The following is a 16,447-nucleotide window of genomic DNA, read 5'->3' on the forward strand; positions in this document are numbered from 1 at the left end:
CACAAGCAAATCACACACACACACACACACACACACACACACACACACACACACACACACACACACACACACACACACACACACACACACACACACACACACACACACACACGTCACACCCTAATACCCTAACCCTAAAGGGCAGACTGGATGGGCCATTTGGTTCTTATCTGCCGTCAAATTCTATATTTCTATGTAACCCCTAATACAAAAAGATAACCAGTCCTAATATCCTATCCCTATTACCCAAACCCCTTCCCCCAAACTAACCCTAATACCCTGTTAATAAAACCCTAATACCCTATCCCTAATACCCTAACCCAATCCAGTAAACTAACCCTAATACTCTAACCCAGGGGTGGGTAACATGCGGCCCGCTTGCCGGATGCGGCCGCGAACTGATCCTGCCTGGCCCGCTGTCTCCCGTCAGTGTGCAATGACAAGCGGCCCGACTGGCTGAGCCGCTTGTCATTGCGCTACACTGCTGCCAGACCCTGGTCACGTCACAGGGTCTGCTGACCGGGATTTCCTCTGTGATGTCATGCGCTGGGCGGCACGGAGGGCGGAGCCACAGCAGGAGCGGCGGGCAACGGCAATGACTCTGGGGAGCGGACAGCAGCAGCGACTCCGTGAAGCACGGGCAGCGGGGATCAGGCAGCGGATCATCTTCCTCTGTGAAAAAAAGGTAAACCCCCTGCCCAGCCAGTACCTGACATGGATCTGTACTTACTGCTATATGGGTTCAGGAGAGGGGGGGGAGATAAAAACTGCTATATAGGTGGCGGGAAAGGGGGGTAGGGACTGCTATATAGGTTCAGGGGAGGGGGGAAGGGGGGTAGGGACTGCTATATAGGTTCAGGGGAGGGGGGAAGGGGGTAGGGACTGCTATATAGGTTCAGGGGAGGGGGAGAAGGGGGTAGGGACTGCTATATAGGTTCAGGGAAGGGGGGTAGGGACTGCTATATAGATTCAGGGGAAGGGGGGTAGGGACTGCTATATAGGTTCAGGGGAAGGGGGGTAGGGACTGCTATATAGGTTCAGGGGAAGGGGGGTAGGGACTGCTATATAGGTTCAGGGAAAGGGGGTTAGAGACTGCTATATAGGTTCAGGGGAAGGGGGGTAGGGACTGCTATATAGATTCAGGAGAAGGAGGGTTGGGACTGCTATATAGGTTCAGGGGAAGGGGGGTAGGGACTGCTATATAGGTTCAGGGGAAGGGGGTAGGGACTGCTATATAGATTCAGGAGAAGGAGGGTTGGGACTGCTATATAGGTTCAGGGGAAGGGGGGTAGGGACTGCTATATAGGTTCAGGGGAAGGGGGTAGGGACTGCTATATAGATTCAGGAGAAGGAGGGTTGGGACTGCTATAAAGGTTCAGGGGAAGGGGGGTAGGGACTGCTATATAGGTTCAGGGGAAGGGGGTAGGGACTGCTATATAGGTTCAGGGAAAGGGGGGTAGGGACTGCTATATAGGTTCAGGAGAAGGAAAGTTGGGACTGCTATATAGATTCAGGAGAAGGAGGGTTGGGACTGCTATATAGATTCAGGAGAAGGGGGGTAGGGACTGCGGTGCGTGCGCAGTTCAGACCCGATTTACAAGATATTTTGTGTGTGGCCCTCGACTATTCACTAGAAGTGTTAAGCGGCCCCCCAGCTGAAATAATTGCCCACTCCTGCTCTAACCCCTAACCCTAATACAGTACCCTAACCGTAAAGGGTAGACTGTATGGGCCATATGGTTCTTATCTGCCGTCAAATTTTGTATTTCTTCGTTAAGCAAGTTAAAGGTAAAGGCCATCTCTAAGCAGCCTGATGTTCCTGCGACTATTAAGGAGTTTAAAGTCCATGGGATTGTAGCCAACCTCTCTGGATGTGGCTGCAAGAGGAACGTCGACCCCAGATTAAACAGAAGGATAGTGAGAATGGTAAAAAAAAATAAAAAGCCAGGTTAAACTTCCAAGAGATACTAGCTGAACTTCAAGGTCAAGGCATGTCAGGGTCTGATCGCGCCATCCAACGCTATTTGAGCGACAGTCAGGCTCCATGGAAGAACACCCAGGAGGACTCCACTTTTGAAAAAAAATAAAAAAATCCAAACTGGAATTTTCTAAAATGTATTTTGACACAATGCTTCTGCGAGAATGTCCTTTGGACAGATGAGTCAAAACTGAAGATTTGTATAGCAAGTCTCATTAACGCTATGTTCATAGATGACAAAATGAAGCTGTGAAAGAAAAGAACACCATACATACTATGAAATACAGAAGATGCTAGACCATGTTATGGGGCTGCTTTGCTGCGGCTGGCATGGGATGCCTTGTACCTGTCCACGGCACAATGAAATATCAAGGCATTTTAGATTGAAACAGAATGGCCAGTGTCGGGAAGCTCTGTCTCCGTCGCAGGTCATAGGTCCTCCAACAGAATAATGAGCCACACTGCTAGAAGCACTCAACAATGGATAAGAACTGAAGAAGGGCCCGTAGGTCCAAAACACGTTAAGCGGGTGACGCTATACCTTTGGAGGTTTACTGACGGGGATGTCCTGCACTTATCCAGGAGTGTGACAACTGGCTCCTGGGACTTGGTTGATCCTTTCATACCATTACCATCTGGCCTGGGTAGACGTCTGGTACCGGGAAGCAAGTAACCCCAGAGGGATTCCACCTGTTATGGTTTCATATGCTTTTATATGTTTACTAAAAATGAACCACACTGATGCCAAATATAGAGTGTGGAGATCTATAACATTGAGTGTTCCTGCTGATTAAGAAAGTATCCTCTTGCCTTATTGTGAGATTAAGAAGAATACTACCTAACTGTAAACTGTATGATGGTCACTGGGATGCTGTACAGTAGATATGGCACGGGCGCCATTTTCTTGGAGACCTGGGTTCTTTTTTCATTGAAGGGTACCAACAAATTTGTCCACGTCTGTATGCCTTTCTAACCAAATATTGGGTATTTTGCTCTAGATCTATCATTTTCTTCATTCTATCCTATTTATCTGCAGCTTCTTCTAGTTCTCAGACCTCATTAGATGAGGTTTCTCTTCTGTTCAACATGATTTAATCAGTGTAAGAAATGAGCTAGTAAATAGATATTATTGGTGCTCCAATTAAACTCTGCCAGGTCAGCTGTTAAATACCCGACTCACACACAAAATACTGTCCAGGCACGCATTACACAACGCAACCATGCGGGATGGGTACATCTAATATATGTCTGGGTTAACACTGTTAATTAGCAGCAGGCAACACTCCTCTATAGTAGATATTATCGTTATTTCTCCCTAGACATCGTTTTGTACGATGGGAAACTATATTGTGCAGGTACACCTAAGAATACCTACATATAATTATTGCCGTCATGAGTTATTCACACTCGGATTGAAAACATTTAAAAGTGAATGATACCCGGTACCAGTAGATGGCGATTCTTGATTATATAGGAATACCTCAAACATACCTAGCTGTAGGACTCGATTGTGAGGTACTTCTCTCTCCTCTGTACTCATGGGTGTAACTATAGTGGATGCAAGGGGTGCCATTGCTAGGGGGCCCAGAGGCTTAGTGGGGCCTGGACCCAGGTTATAAAACTGCATGCCCTTTTCTCAGATTTGCCTGCTAAGCAGTTTGTTTCTGATGCATAGCCCAGCCTATTGTGTGACGTTATATTATCAGATGTGTGTAGTGGATGTTATAATGGTAAGGGGGCACTGTAATGTGGCAGAATGTGACCTGGAGGGCACTGTAATGTGTCATAAACTGATCTGCTGATTGTAATGTGGAGGGCACAATAATATGACATAATAAGAACTGGGGCACTCTGTTATGGCACAATATGAAAAGGAGGCACTATAGTGTAGTGTGGCACAATATGAAAAGGAGGCACTATAGTGTGGCATAATATGAATTGGGGCACTGTAACATGACATAATTTGACCTGGAGGGCACTCTAATGTGGCACAGTATGAACAGGGGGCACTGTACTGTGGGATAATATAAACTATGGCATAAAGTGAATTGGGGGTACTGTGTTACATGAGGTGTACTGGCAGCCATACAATGTGACATCATGTAAACTAGGGAACGACGATGATTTATACAATAAACTAGCGCACTACTATGGGGCATAACATTGACTAGGCACTACAATGGTGCATAAAACAGCAGAGGTGTCTCTCAATAAGCATTGGGACAGGCGCCATTTCAATATGTTGTCCTAAGGCCCACAAAGTCCTGGTTACGCCCTGGCTCTTACTGTCTCTTATGTACCCTACTGTCTCCTCAATATCCCTATGTTCTTCTCTATATTCCTACGCTCCGCTTTGTATTCCTACGGTCTATGCTGTCTCCTCTGTATTTCTATGCTTTGCTCTTTGCCCCTACTGTCTCCTCTGTATTTCTACTCTCTGCTTTGTATTCCTAGAGGTCAATCCAATTAGCCACGATGATCTTGTGGGTGCGAGTGGGGACTACTCAGTGCTCCTACTCTCTACTCTGTATTTAATGTTCAAACGTGTAAAGATCACAGCAAACGTCATGCCACTTTATGACCACTTCTTTAATTAGACTATCTTAATTTGCGGATTAAACTAACCATGAGAGTGAGGGAACATTGGTTCTACCTTTGTCACTTGCGGCACTTTTAAGTGTTTAAATAATTATTTTACAATGGCCAAAGTGCAACTAGAGATGCGCTTCTCCATCTAACTGGAAGCGGTAAGGTGTTTCCCAGTACAAGTATGGCAGGAATCCCGATTTCCTCCAGTTCAAAGATGTTGCAAACATCAAACATCAAGTACAGCACCCTTGCAGTGTGCAAAATGCCAATGCACGGGATGCCTCTTAACGCGCACCCTCTTTGCAAAACCAGGTGCATTTCAGTATTTTACGTAACTGAGAGGGACTCTCGCACAGCCCTAGTTACCGCCCTGACCTTATAAACCATTAGACTGATCAGGCTGCAGTGTACGGTGATAGGACTTGGAGGCAACTAGTGGCGCCCCTCAACACTTGCATATTGTGGCACAGCCGGAGCAATCCAGCGCTCGGCTACCTGCACGTTTCAAGGTAGCAGACATAAATCTTGACGCCGAAATGCGATTTGTGTAGAGATGTCTGGAAGGGGAGGAGCCATCAGGAAAAGACGCTGTAGACGCAGATCACATAGGGGGGAAGAGTGTTGTAAGAAAGTAGTAACAAATGAAATGATGCACAGTTTTTGACAGGGCCTATGAGAGGTGGCGGTGGGAAAGTCTGGGATAAAAAGTATAGAGGGGGACAATACGGGATCGGTATGAAATACCGACACCGGAGCCCCGACTGACACAATCCCGACAGGGGGGCGAGCGCAACGCAGCCCCTTGCGGGTTCGCTGCGGGCACGGTGCCTCCCTGAGCTCGGCACACTAATTTATTCTCCCTCTATGGGTGTTGTGGACACCCACAGAGGGAGAATATGTCGGGATTGTGCCGGTCGGAATTCTGGTGTCGGTATTCCGACCGCCGGGATTCCGTCCGGCGGGATCTTGACCGCATCCTGACAATAAAAGGCATATACTTTGCGATGTATGGGGGAAGGGGTAAATCAAAGGGGCGCACAACATAATCAAATTTGTAAAGTATATGAGGAATACTAGGCAATTGCTTTACAAATTAGAAGGGGGATACAAAATAATCTTAATTTGTAAAGTTGTGGGAGGTATACAAATTGTTAATCTAATTTGTAAAATATATATTAACATAACGGCCTGGCATGTTGAAAAATACTGAACGGTGCTGCATTTATCCTCTGTAGGTATATTTACTAACTTTTCAATTATCCATTGTCAGTAATGGTCTACAAATGGCACAAGACTATAATGCTTTTATATTACAACTTAATATGGAGTTAATATACACATTTTTAATAAAGACATAAAAATGTATTAAATAGAAGCTGTGTGTATAGTATGGCGGCCGCTGGGATGCAGTGCGGTCACTGGAATGCTATGTGTACTGTATGGCAGTCACTGGAATGCTGTGTGTACTGTATGGAGGTCACTAATGCTATGTTTACGGGATATGTTCAATTTGTCGGCTGTCGGGATATGGCAGTCTGGATACCGACACCGTAATCCCGACAGCCAACAATACCGCCACCCATAGAGTGGGAATAGATTCTGTGGCGAACGCAGTGAGCCACCGATCCCGGCCACCGGTAAATCATACTGAATCCATGTGTACTGTATGGAGTTCAGTGGAATGCTTGTGTGCTGTGGGACAGTCACTGGGATGCTGTGTGTACTGTATAGTGGTCACTGATGCTATGTGTACTGTATGGTGATCACTTGGATGCTATGTGTACTGTATGGCAGTTACTGGGATGCAGTGTGTGCTGTATGGCAGTAACTGATGCTATGTGTACTGTATGGTGATCACTTGGATGCTGTGTGTACTGTATGGCAGTTACTGGGATGCTGTATGGCAGTAACTGATGCTATGTGTACTGTATGGTGATCACTTGGATGCTGTGTGTACTGTATGGCAGTTACTGGGATGCAGTGTGCTGTATGGCAGTAACTGATGCTATGTGTACTGTATGGTGATCATTTGGATGCTATGTGTACTGTATGGCAGTTACTGGGATGCAGTGTGTGCTGTATGGCAGTAACTGATGCTATGTGTACTGTATGGTGATCACTTGGATGCTGTGTGTACTGTATGGCAGTTACTGGGATGCAGTGTGTGCTGTATGGCAGTAACTGATGCTATGTGTACTGTATGGTGATCACTTGGATGCTGTGTGTACTGTATGGCAGTTACTGGGATGCTGTGTGTGCTGTATGGCAGTAACTGATGCTATGTGTACTGTACTGTGGTCACTGTGATGCTATGTGTACTGTATGGAGGTCATTGATGCTATGTGTACTGTATGGCAGTTACTGTGGTGCCATGTGTTCTGTATGGAGGCCACTGATGCTATTTGTACTGTATGACAATCACTGCAATGCTGTGTGTACTGTATGGTGGTCACTGGGATGCCATGTGTACTGTATGGTCACTGATGCTATGTGTACTGTATGGTGATCACTTGGATGCTGTGTGTACTGTATGGCAGTTACTGGGATGCTGTGTGTGCTGTATGTCAGTAATTGATGCTATGTGTACTGTATGGTGGTCACTGGGATGCTGTGTGTACTGTATGGAGGTCATTGATGCTATGTGTACCGTATGTCAGTCACTGTGGTGCCATGTGTTCTGTATGGAGGCCACTGATGCTATTTGTACTGTATGACAATCACTGCAATGCTGTGTGTACTGTATGGTAGTCACTGTGATGCTGTGTGTACTGTGTGGAGGTCACTGGGATGCTGTGTGTACTGTATGACAATCACTGCAAAGCTGTGTGAACTGTATGGTAGTCACTGTGATGCTGTGTGTACTGTATGGTGGTCACTGTGATGCTGTGTGTACTGAATGGTAGTCAATGTGATGCTGTGTGAACTGTATGGTGGTCACTGGGATGCTGTGTGTACTGTATGGTGGTCACTGAGTTCTGGCTGTGTTTCTTTATACTGATTCTCTAGTGCATATGTGGGAGGTATTACTGTAATGTTAGGGGTGATTATTGATGTAAATTGGATGCAAATCATATAATTAGATGTTGACATTCGCACTTTGAAACCCCTGGGCCTGGAGTGCATATTTCTCCAATCTGGCTCCCCCTCATGTCAAATGCTGGCTACACCACTGTCCCATACTCCATCTTGCTTGGTATACTAATGTGCCTTCCCGGAATCGAGGCAAAAGGCACCTCAAAGAGGATTTTGTGCTGCGACTTGTACATCAGACCTAGCAGATGTTTAATATTACATTGTAAATGCCTATATTATCATTTACAAGGTTTGTTTGTACAGTGCAGCCAACAAAAGCTTTGATGAAATGGTTACAGATTGGACAACTAACTTTTTCTTACCAAGGAAAACGAGCCGCTTCAGATGAGTCTGTCCAATAAGGTTCCGTCTGCACTCCTGATACAGAATACCTTGGGAGGTGGACATGTAACTTGTGCTACCGACATAGATTTCAAGAAGAGCAGTAGAACATTTATCTGAAATAATGAGGAGGAACCCCAAACTCTTCTGCGGAGGGCAGTGTTCTTTCTAAGGCACGTACCGGCCTGGCATTTTTTTCAACCCGCCCAGGTGCCAATCCGTTCCAATGTCCGCGATTGACAGCTGGGAGTCGCGGCATCAGGCACCCAGGGCTGTCCTGACCTATGCAAGAGTAGGCTGGCACATAGAGCACCAGCTAGCAGATGGCACCATGAGCAAAAAAAGAGTCATCCCCACTGGAAGGAGGACCTCCTGGGGGCACCTCCACCCTGGCCCACCCCACACTGGAGGCAAGCAAAGCAGACCCACAGTCTTCCTCTCTCCTTCCCGGAACCCGCCAAATAATTTTTTGTTTTAGGCAGTCGCAACATCTTGTTGTTTTCACTGTTTGTTGTTTAAATGCCAGAAAGAAAGCAAGCAGCCTACAGTTGTTTGGCTAATGCAACATTACTAAAGATCTGAATCACTTTTATTTAAAATCTTCCACAGAAGCAATTAAAAGCATGAAAAAAAAAATATTCTAAGAATAAACAAAGCCAAAAAGGTAAAACAGAACACATGCCATCGAAAAGCTAACAGTCCTTGATGCTCCGTCTTGCCACAACATAAAAATTCTTAATACAAATATTTTAGAAATAGTAACTGAATTTCACCCGAAAAACTGAGTTTTAACATTCATTGGTGTTCAAACGTAAACGGGAGATAAAGCAGTGTTTACACATTGGTGACCATTAAAATAGAGCTTTACTGGGTTGAGTGCCGAAGGATAGTTGGAGAGACGATTATTTTCTTCCCCAAACTGTCTTTGAAAACCCTTTTTTTTATTTTTTATAATAATTGACTTTATTATGGCCTCAGACTATAGCACAGAACTGTAAAATATTCTATGAAGTATTGGCTTACTTGGTGTGTATTAAAAAAATAGTTGACCCAAACATCTGTACCTGTAAACCCAATCTCGGGTTAAAAAAAAGAAAAAGAAAAAAGTTTTCAGCTAACCATGACCCACTAAAATAGATTTCCCTAATGCATGACTAAAACACCCAATGCAGAAATAATTTCTGGCAAAATGATGGTTTAACCACATCTGCTAACATACAATTATAGAAGTTATGAAACGCGTTAAGAGCAGGTCGGAGAGATCGAGTTCCACTTCTTCATTAAATGAAAGTAATGGAATTAAATCTATACGTTTAAAGTGATTTCCATAAGGCATAAGTATCTATTTCTTATATAAAAAGGGATTAATAATTCAATGTAACATCTACATCTTTAATAAATACTTTCTTATCAATTTATCCATTAGTTAAGAAAATATTTTTCTGTTTTGTAATCATTTTTTGTATAGAAGTCAAAATATGACTTGCGATTCCTCTTGTTATTTTTTTTATGTTCTATATAAAAGACATATACAACGTCGAGGCAGTGCTTGATGGCGATTTCAGGTACAGGAAGAGCTGCTTCTTGTGTGCTTCCATGCTCTCAAAACTATAAATCCACTTTGGGAATAAACTTATTCGTTTTAATTTTATAAAACTGCACCAATGCTCAGCCCAGCCTCAGGCTATTGGTTAAAAGGACTACATCTGTTATCCACATTATTTTCCATATGTATATTGTCAACATCTGTCAGTCAATAGCAACCATTATTCTACATTTGGCACTGATCTTTGCCATTGATCCAGCAATTGGCAAAACGTCTTAGAAGAGATCTGTCTAACTGATATTATTACCGCTTATAAAAAATATTTAGACAGTAAGCTCACGTTGAATTACAAGGTCTACTGTTGTTGAAAAGTTCTTCAGGAGCGAGACAGCCTTTTCATGCTCCATATATACAAAACTGTGTCCGTTTGCCTGTAACACAAACAAGAAATAAACCGTTCAAGTTTCTATCTTGCCTTAAAGATTGTTTTGACGCTTATTTCAACATAATGTCAATGTTCTTTAGGTAAGGAGATGTGTATTTTCTTGTGAATAATTTTGGTATAATCTGCTCCAGTATAAGTCATTGGAAACTTGAGTTTCAGAAGTATGTTGAGGAAGTTGTAAAAATCAGTTACACTGGGTAGTCTCAAAATAGCTTACCTGACGCGTTTCACTGTGGAATAACATACAATTTCATCAGGTAAAGTTGTATGTTATTCCACAATTAAACACGTCACTAACACTACATAGTTTCATGAGAATGTAGGAAGAGATGCTTTGATGCAGGTCACCAATATTCAAGGTGACTTTTAATATCCATAATAATGTACAGTGGGGAGTGTATTTCCTGTCATATACAAGTTTTCCTAATCAACACATAAGTGATGACTTCAAAAAGTCTCTTGTAAAAACTCATAAATAATATCTGTATAACATGTCCTAACATAGCATCTCAAATATAACTATAATATTATACCTTGGGCCTATCGCAGTAAATAAACAATTACATATTCAATAGTATGTCTTTCCCAATACAATAGCGTTGTTTTATGTACATACTTACCGTTTTATAACTTTATATCACAAGATTTCGCCTTGTTCCTAGGTAATAACAAATGTTCCTTCTTTAATACAGAGGGCGTGATTGTGCCCTGCAATGCACTTAGCGTACACAGAGGGTCAGACCCTACTGAAGTACACATGGCACACAGTGTAGAGGAGAGAGATTGTGCATTTCCAGTTTTTACATTTTATTTTTTGACTTGTGGAAACAATTTGCAAACAGAAGTTTTCTGATCATTATTTTTGAGGTGCGGGGAAGTGACATATATCCATTACCCCCCACCCCCTCCCCAGTGCTCACCTCATACTTTATGTATGAAGTGTTCCTCACACCTCTTAGACTGTAAGCTCTTTGGGCAGTGTCATCTTCACATTCTGCTGTTGTATGCTATTTAGTTGTATCATTATCTACCTTAATGTACAGTGCTAGGTTAAGCATTGACTCTTTAAAAAAATAACCATGAAAATAATTGGTACATTATTCGCACGGATGCAGCCTATGACATCACTAGAAACTCCCGACCTCACCAACACCTCGCTGATGTCATGACTGGCGGGTCAGCTGATGTTCTCAGTGCTACGGTGGGAAAAAAGTAGGTGAACACTGCTTCCCGTCTCACAATATCACCATCTTCCAATCGTCATCAGACTCGTGTGACAGGAGAGGCACGTTTCACTTTATCCCGTCATTAGAGCTTGTGAGCTGTGTAACACCAGCATAACATATAACACGCCGCATAATATAGCAAGCATGTGGTGTAAAGTATTTTATTTACATTAAATACTGATGTTTTATTTTGTATACAGGGTAAAAGTGGCACCTTCGGGGCAATTACACGTATTCCAAGACAACTCTCCACCCCCCCACCTCAATCCCCCCTTCTTGTATCACACGTTATCCATTTTAGTATTCACACATACATTTACAGCGTTGTAACAATGGCCCAAATGTATTAAGCCTTAAGATGAGATAAAGTGGAGACGTATAGAGAGTGATAAATGATCAGCCAATCATCTCTTGCCATTTTTCAAACACAGCCTGTGACATGGGAGTTAGGAATCTGATTGGCTGGTCATTTGTCTCTTTTTATCCGTCTCCACTTTGTCTCTTGTTAAGGCTTAGTACATTTGGGCCATTATACCTTAAGGCCCCCTACCTATTGATGCATAACCTGCTGCATATAAATGCTCTGATAAGTGCTTGACATGCTGACTATATCTGGCCATCCGATAGGCTCTTGACGGGTGTAGTATGCAAGGTCGACAGTAACTAGGTTGACAGTAACTAGGTCGAAAGGGTCTCTAGGTCGACGGGTCAAAAGGTCGACATGAGTTTTTTATGTTTTTTTGGTGTCGTTTTCTCTTTACATCGACCGGGAACCCCTATTAGTGCACCGTGTCCTCTCGCATGGCGAGCGAGCTTCGGGCAAGGTGCCTCGCTCCGCTACCTCTGCGCTCGCCACAGGCTACTATTCCCAATCATAGTCCACGTGGATCCTTAAATATGAAAAAGGTAAAAAAAAAAAAAAAATATTGTGAAAAACTCATGTCGACCTTTTGACCTGAAGACCTAGAACATGTCGATCTAGAGACCCTGTTGACCTAGTTACTGTCGACCAATAGTGGTCGACCTAGTTACTGTCGGCCTAGAGACCGGATCCCGCTCTTGACATGTCAACATCCATGTGTCAATGGGGTAAAGGGCTTTTCAATACTTGCCAACTTGAAAACGTAGCTGATCATTTTGGGGGGTCCAGAGCGTTTCATCATTGGGCCGGACGATGCAATTCTGAGAGTAGTGTTATCACGCACCTCGTCCCAACCATATCACTAGAGAGTGGTCAGGATGCAGGTGGGTGACTTAATCTTCTGGGGGTCTATGTGACCCCACCACCTGTCATAATAGAGACCAATCGAAGTCTGGTTATTGCAGGGTTGGATGGAAGAGTGCTTAAAAAAAACATTGGCTCTTTTCCCCGCAATAGCCACTTCTGATTGGTGGGCTGTCAAGGGATTCCCAGAGAAATGAGACCAGAGGTGACTATGGGGAATCCACATCTTTTGCCACTGGGGAGTGGGTGGGAGGAATTATTAACACCTGGTAGTTGGGAGATTTACTGCCACTGGGTTATGTATTGCCACTGGTGGGGAGGGGGCAGTTTGATGTCACTGGGGTATCTTTTACCACTGCAAGGGTGAGTAAGCCACTGGGGAGCAATGGGGGATAATGCTATAGGGGTGACGGGAATAGGGGTGGGTGGGGGTAATGCTGTAACGCTGATTGGAAATGCTACGTGGTCTTGGGATAATGGTGCAGCGTCTGCTAGCGTCCCCAGGCTTATTTTATTTTTTTCGAAATATTATTAAATAAGCTTCTAAATAGATTTTTTTAACCAAATTAATGAATTAAAAAATAAGCAATTTCTGAAACATTTGTGCGAAAAATATTCATCCGTTAAGCAGTGAGTGAGGGGCCTCCGTCTGTATCGGTCTGACTTTGGCCCCGGTTTCTGATGAGCAATAGACATGCACTTAGTTGCACCTTCTTCACAAGACGCTATGAATAATGCATCATGCTGTACAGCGCTGCCTGATCTCCATATCCGTGAGACGTGAATAGTGTGGATTAATCATACCTTCCGTGTATACAGTACATAGACTGGCCTGACATACATCCCACTCATGACATACAGTGGATGAAACATGCAGCAATTGTCTAACGGGCATCAGGATCAGCAGTTACATCCGACAGTGGGAGACCAGGTCTGGCTACATGAGCAGGGATTGCTACAGACCATACAACGGTTTCCCCATTACTAAAGGTCAGAGGCCCTCATTCCGAGTTGATTGCTTGCTAGCTACTTTTTGCAGCCGTGCAAACGCATAGTCGCCGCCCACGGGGGAGTGTATTTTCGCTTTGCAAGTGTGCGATCGCCTGTGCAGCCGAGCGGAACAAAAAAGTCTTGTGCAGTTTCTAAGTAGCTCTGGACTTACTCAGCCGCTGCGATCACTTCAGCCTATTCGAGCCCAGAATTGACGTCAGACACCCGCCCTGCAAACACCTGGACACGGCTGTGTTTTTCCAAACACTCCCAGAAAACGGTCAGTTGACACCCACAAACGCCTTCTTCCTGTCAATCTCCTTGCGATTGGCTGTGCGAATGGATTCTTCGTTAAATCCATCGCCCAGCTATGATCCGCTTTGTACCCGTATGACGCGCGTGCGCATTGCGGTGCATACACATACGCAGTAGTAACCTGATTGCTACGCTGCGAAAAATGGCAGCGAGCGATCAACTCGGAATGACCCCCATAGTGTCTTGTATTCATCCCCACTGAGTCTTCTGTTCTATGCTATGTGGGATGCCACCTGGGGCTAATTTAATGTATAAAATACGCACAGTTGACATGTACACTGTTATTATATTGTTACCTAGTGCTCCCTTATTATGCATTAGATTATATCTAGGACAGGAACTTTTTATTATTTTTAAGTCTTTGGCCCACACTACTCTAACGGCCCTTACAATCTTCATTTAGATTTTTATTTTTTGCTTTTCCCTTGATGAATCTTTGTGATTGGGAAACTCCAATCTTTAACAAGCGCCTTCATTAAATGTAAAATTTTTATGTAGTTTACAAAGTGGCCAGTAGGTGGCAGTTACATCCTTCACTGATAATGAACCAGGTCTAGGTGCTTTAAAACCTCCGGAGTATATAAGGGTAACTAATTATATTTTCAAATTCAAGGAACAGCAGCATAAAAATTAAGGGGAAGATGTACTAAGCAGTGATAAGAGTGGAGAAGTGAGCCAGTGGAGAAGTTGCCCATGGCAACCAATCAGCACTGAAGTAACATTTACAATTTGCATACTATAAAATTATACAGATCAGCTGATTGGTTGCCATGGGTAATTTCTCCACTGCCTCCCTTCTCCACTCTTATCACTGCTTAGTCCTCCTAAGTTTTCAATGATATTATTCTTCTACTTAGTTTTGCAGATTAGTGACATTCTACACACTAGTCTTTTTTTAAGCTAAATTTCTTGAAAATTGTTAATGACAAAATAAAGTGAGAGGCGTGTGTGGCATAAAAAGGATAACGGGGAGGGGCAGAAGAGAAATTGGGACATAATAAGATGTGGAATTACTGACTTAGGCCCTGATACAGCATGAGTTGTAGTTGTGCGACTATTCGCACAACTACAACTCATTACACTAACATGCACAGAGCATGGCCGCCCCACGCGCTGGCTCCTCCCCCACTTCCCTGCTGACACACGAGCGCTGCTTTAAACAGCAGCAAAGCGCTCGCATGATAAGGATAGCCCCCTGCCTAGGCAGCCTAGCTGCAAAGGCAGACGGCTACACGCCATGTTTAGGCTCGCAGCGGCTGCGTGTGATGTCATACAGCCGCCGCGGCCTGGCACACAAACGTCCGGACACGCCTCCATTGTCTGGACCCGCCCCTCAAACGGTGCACTGACACCCACAAAATGCGGCGTTTGTGCCCCATCGCATTTTATCTCCAGCGACTTTAACTCTATCCAAGGCTTAGTAAATAGGCCCCATAGTCCACTATCATACTATGGAGTATCCTCCTACGTGGTGTGGATGTGCATACAGAGGGCCTGATTCAGAGGCCATGACCCAGCCTGTGACATGACAGTTAGGAGCTGATTGGCTGGGACTTTATTCCATCCACCTTATCTCCATCCAACGATTAGTAAATAGGCCCCTTAAACTGCTTTCTGAAGAGAGCTCAGTTTAAGACCTTGCGAGTCCGCGCACCGGCGTACATGGGCAGAAATTGCCAAATAGCGATCCATGCGGAGCCAGGGCCTTAATTCAATGTAATGAGCAAAAGGTTGAAGGAGGGGCAATCACTGGACAACGTTCCCTTGGAATGGGACTATTTACACTCCTCACTACAGATATAAGATAACTGTTGATTGGTTTCTGTGGCCATGACAGAGCAAATAAAAAAAATTCCTCCCAAGTTCAACATTCTAGTTCTTTAGCTATATAACTGTACTGGAGGGAATTTGACAAGGATCCCGGCAGTCGACACTTAGCAAAATGCCGGCACCCTGACAAGCATCGCCATCCCAGCACCGGAATTCCGAACGACCATGGAGAGGGCCACCAGGCAAGCCGTTGGGGGAAGGTTAGGGCTAGGCTACAGAGGAAGGAGGGTTGGGTTTAGGCTGCGGGAAGGGGGGGTTAGGGTTAGGCGGGTGTGGTATAGCACATAGACAGTTAAAAGATAGACAGTCATTAGGTAAACACCATATGGTCTATCTATTGATTGTCGACCATATGGTGTCTACCTAATGACTGTCTATCTTTTAACTGTCTTTCTATAGACTGGAACCCGGGTTAGGCTGTGGGTAGGGAGGTGTAGGGTTAGGGGGGTATTGGATTATGTTAAGTATACTTAACTTGCCCATGTCGGGATTCTAAGCCTTCGATTTTGACCGCATCGTTCCCAACCGCCAGCGTTTCCTACCAAACGCGTACTGGAGCATACTTACATAATTATACCACGCCTCCATCATGGCATGGCCATGCCCCCTTGGGAGTACATCAATAATCCATCATTGCCTGGTTTAGCTGTATTCTTGGCATACCTTCCTACATCTGAGGTTTCCTCTCTGGGTGAAGCCCAGAGAGGAGATGATTCTCCCCTACACCATAACCTTAATCCACCCTTCCCATGGCCTTGCCAAAACCTAAACCCCATCACTGCAGCCTAAATCTAACCCTCCTTCTCCTGCAGCCCAACCCTCCCCGGGGGTTCCTAACACTAACATCTCCCGTGCCGCGGCACCTAAACTAAACAACCTCCAGCCCTAA

General features: G+C 44.4%; 1 protein-coding gene across 6 annotated transcripts in view; it reads right to left on the reverse strand.

Moving 5' to 3' along the window:
* Positions 1 to 8,552: 8,552 nt before the first annotated feature.
* LRRC7 (leucine rich repeat containing 7) overlaps positions 8,553 to 16,447 on the reverse strand; it is a 630,524-nt gene continuing 622,629 nt past the window's right edge. For 5 of the 6 annotated variants that reach the window (XM_063939106.1, XM_063939105.1, XM_063939107.1 and 2 more), the window contains one exon: positions 8,553 to 9,958. In XM_063939106.1, coding sequence (XP_063795176.1) covers positions 9,851 to 9,958 — 108 coding nt within the window. In that variant the 3' untranslated portion in view covers positions 8,553 to 9,850. The remainder of the gene's footprint in view (positions 9,959 to 16,447) is intronic. The other variant, XM_063939110.1, reaches the window with a different exon arrangement.

Source organism: Pseudophryne corroboree, chromosome 9, assembly GCF_028390025.1.
Source record: "Pseudophryne corroboree isolate aPseCor3 chromosome 9, aPseCor3.hap2, whole genome shotgun sequence".
In the NCBI taxonomy this organism is placed as follows: Eukaryota; Metazoa; Chordata; class Amphibia; order Anura; family Myobatrachidae; genus Pseudophryne; species Pseudophryne corroboree.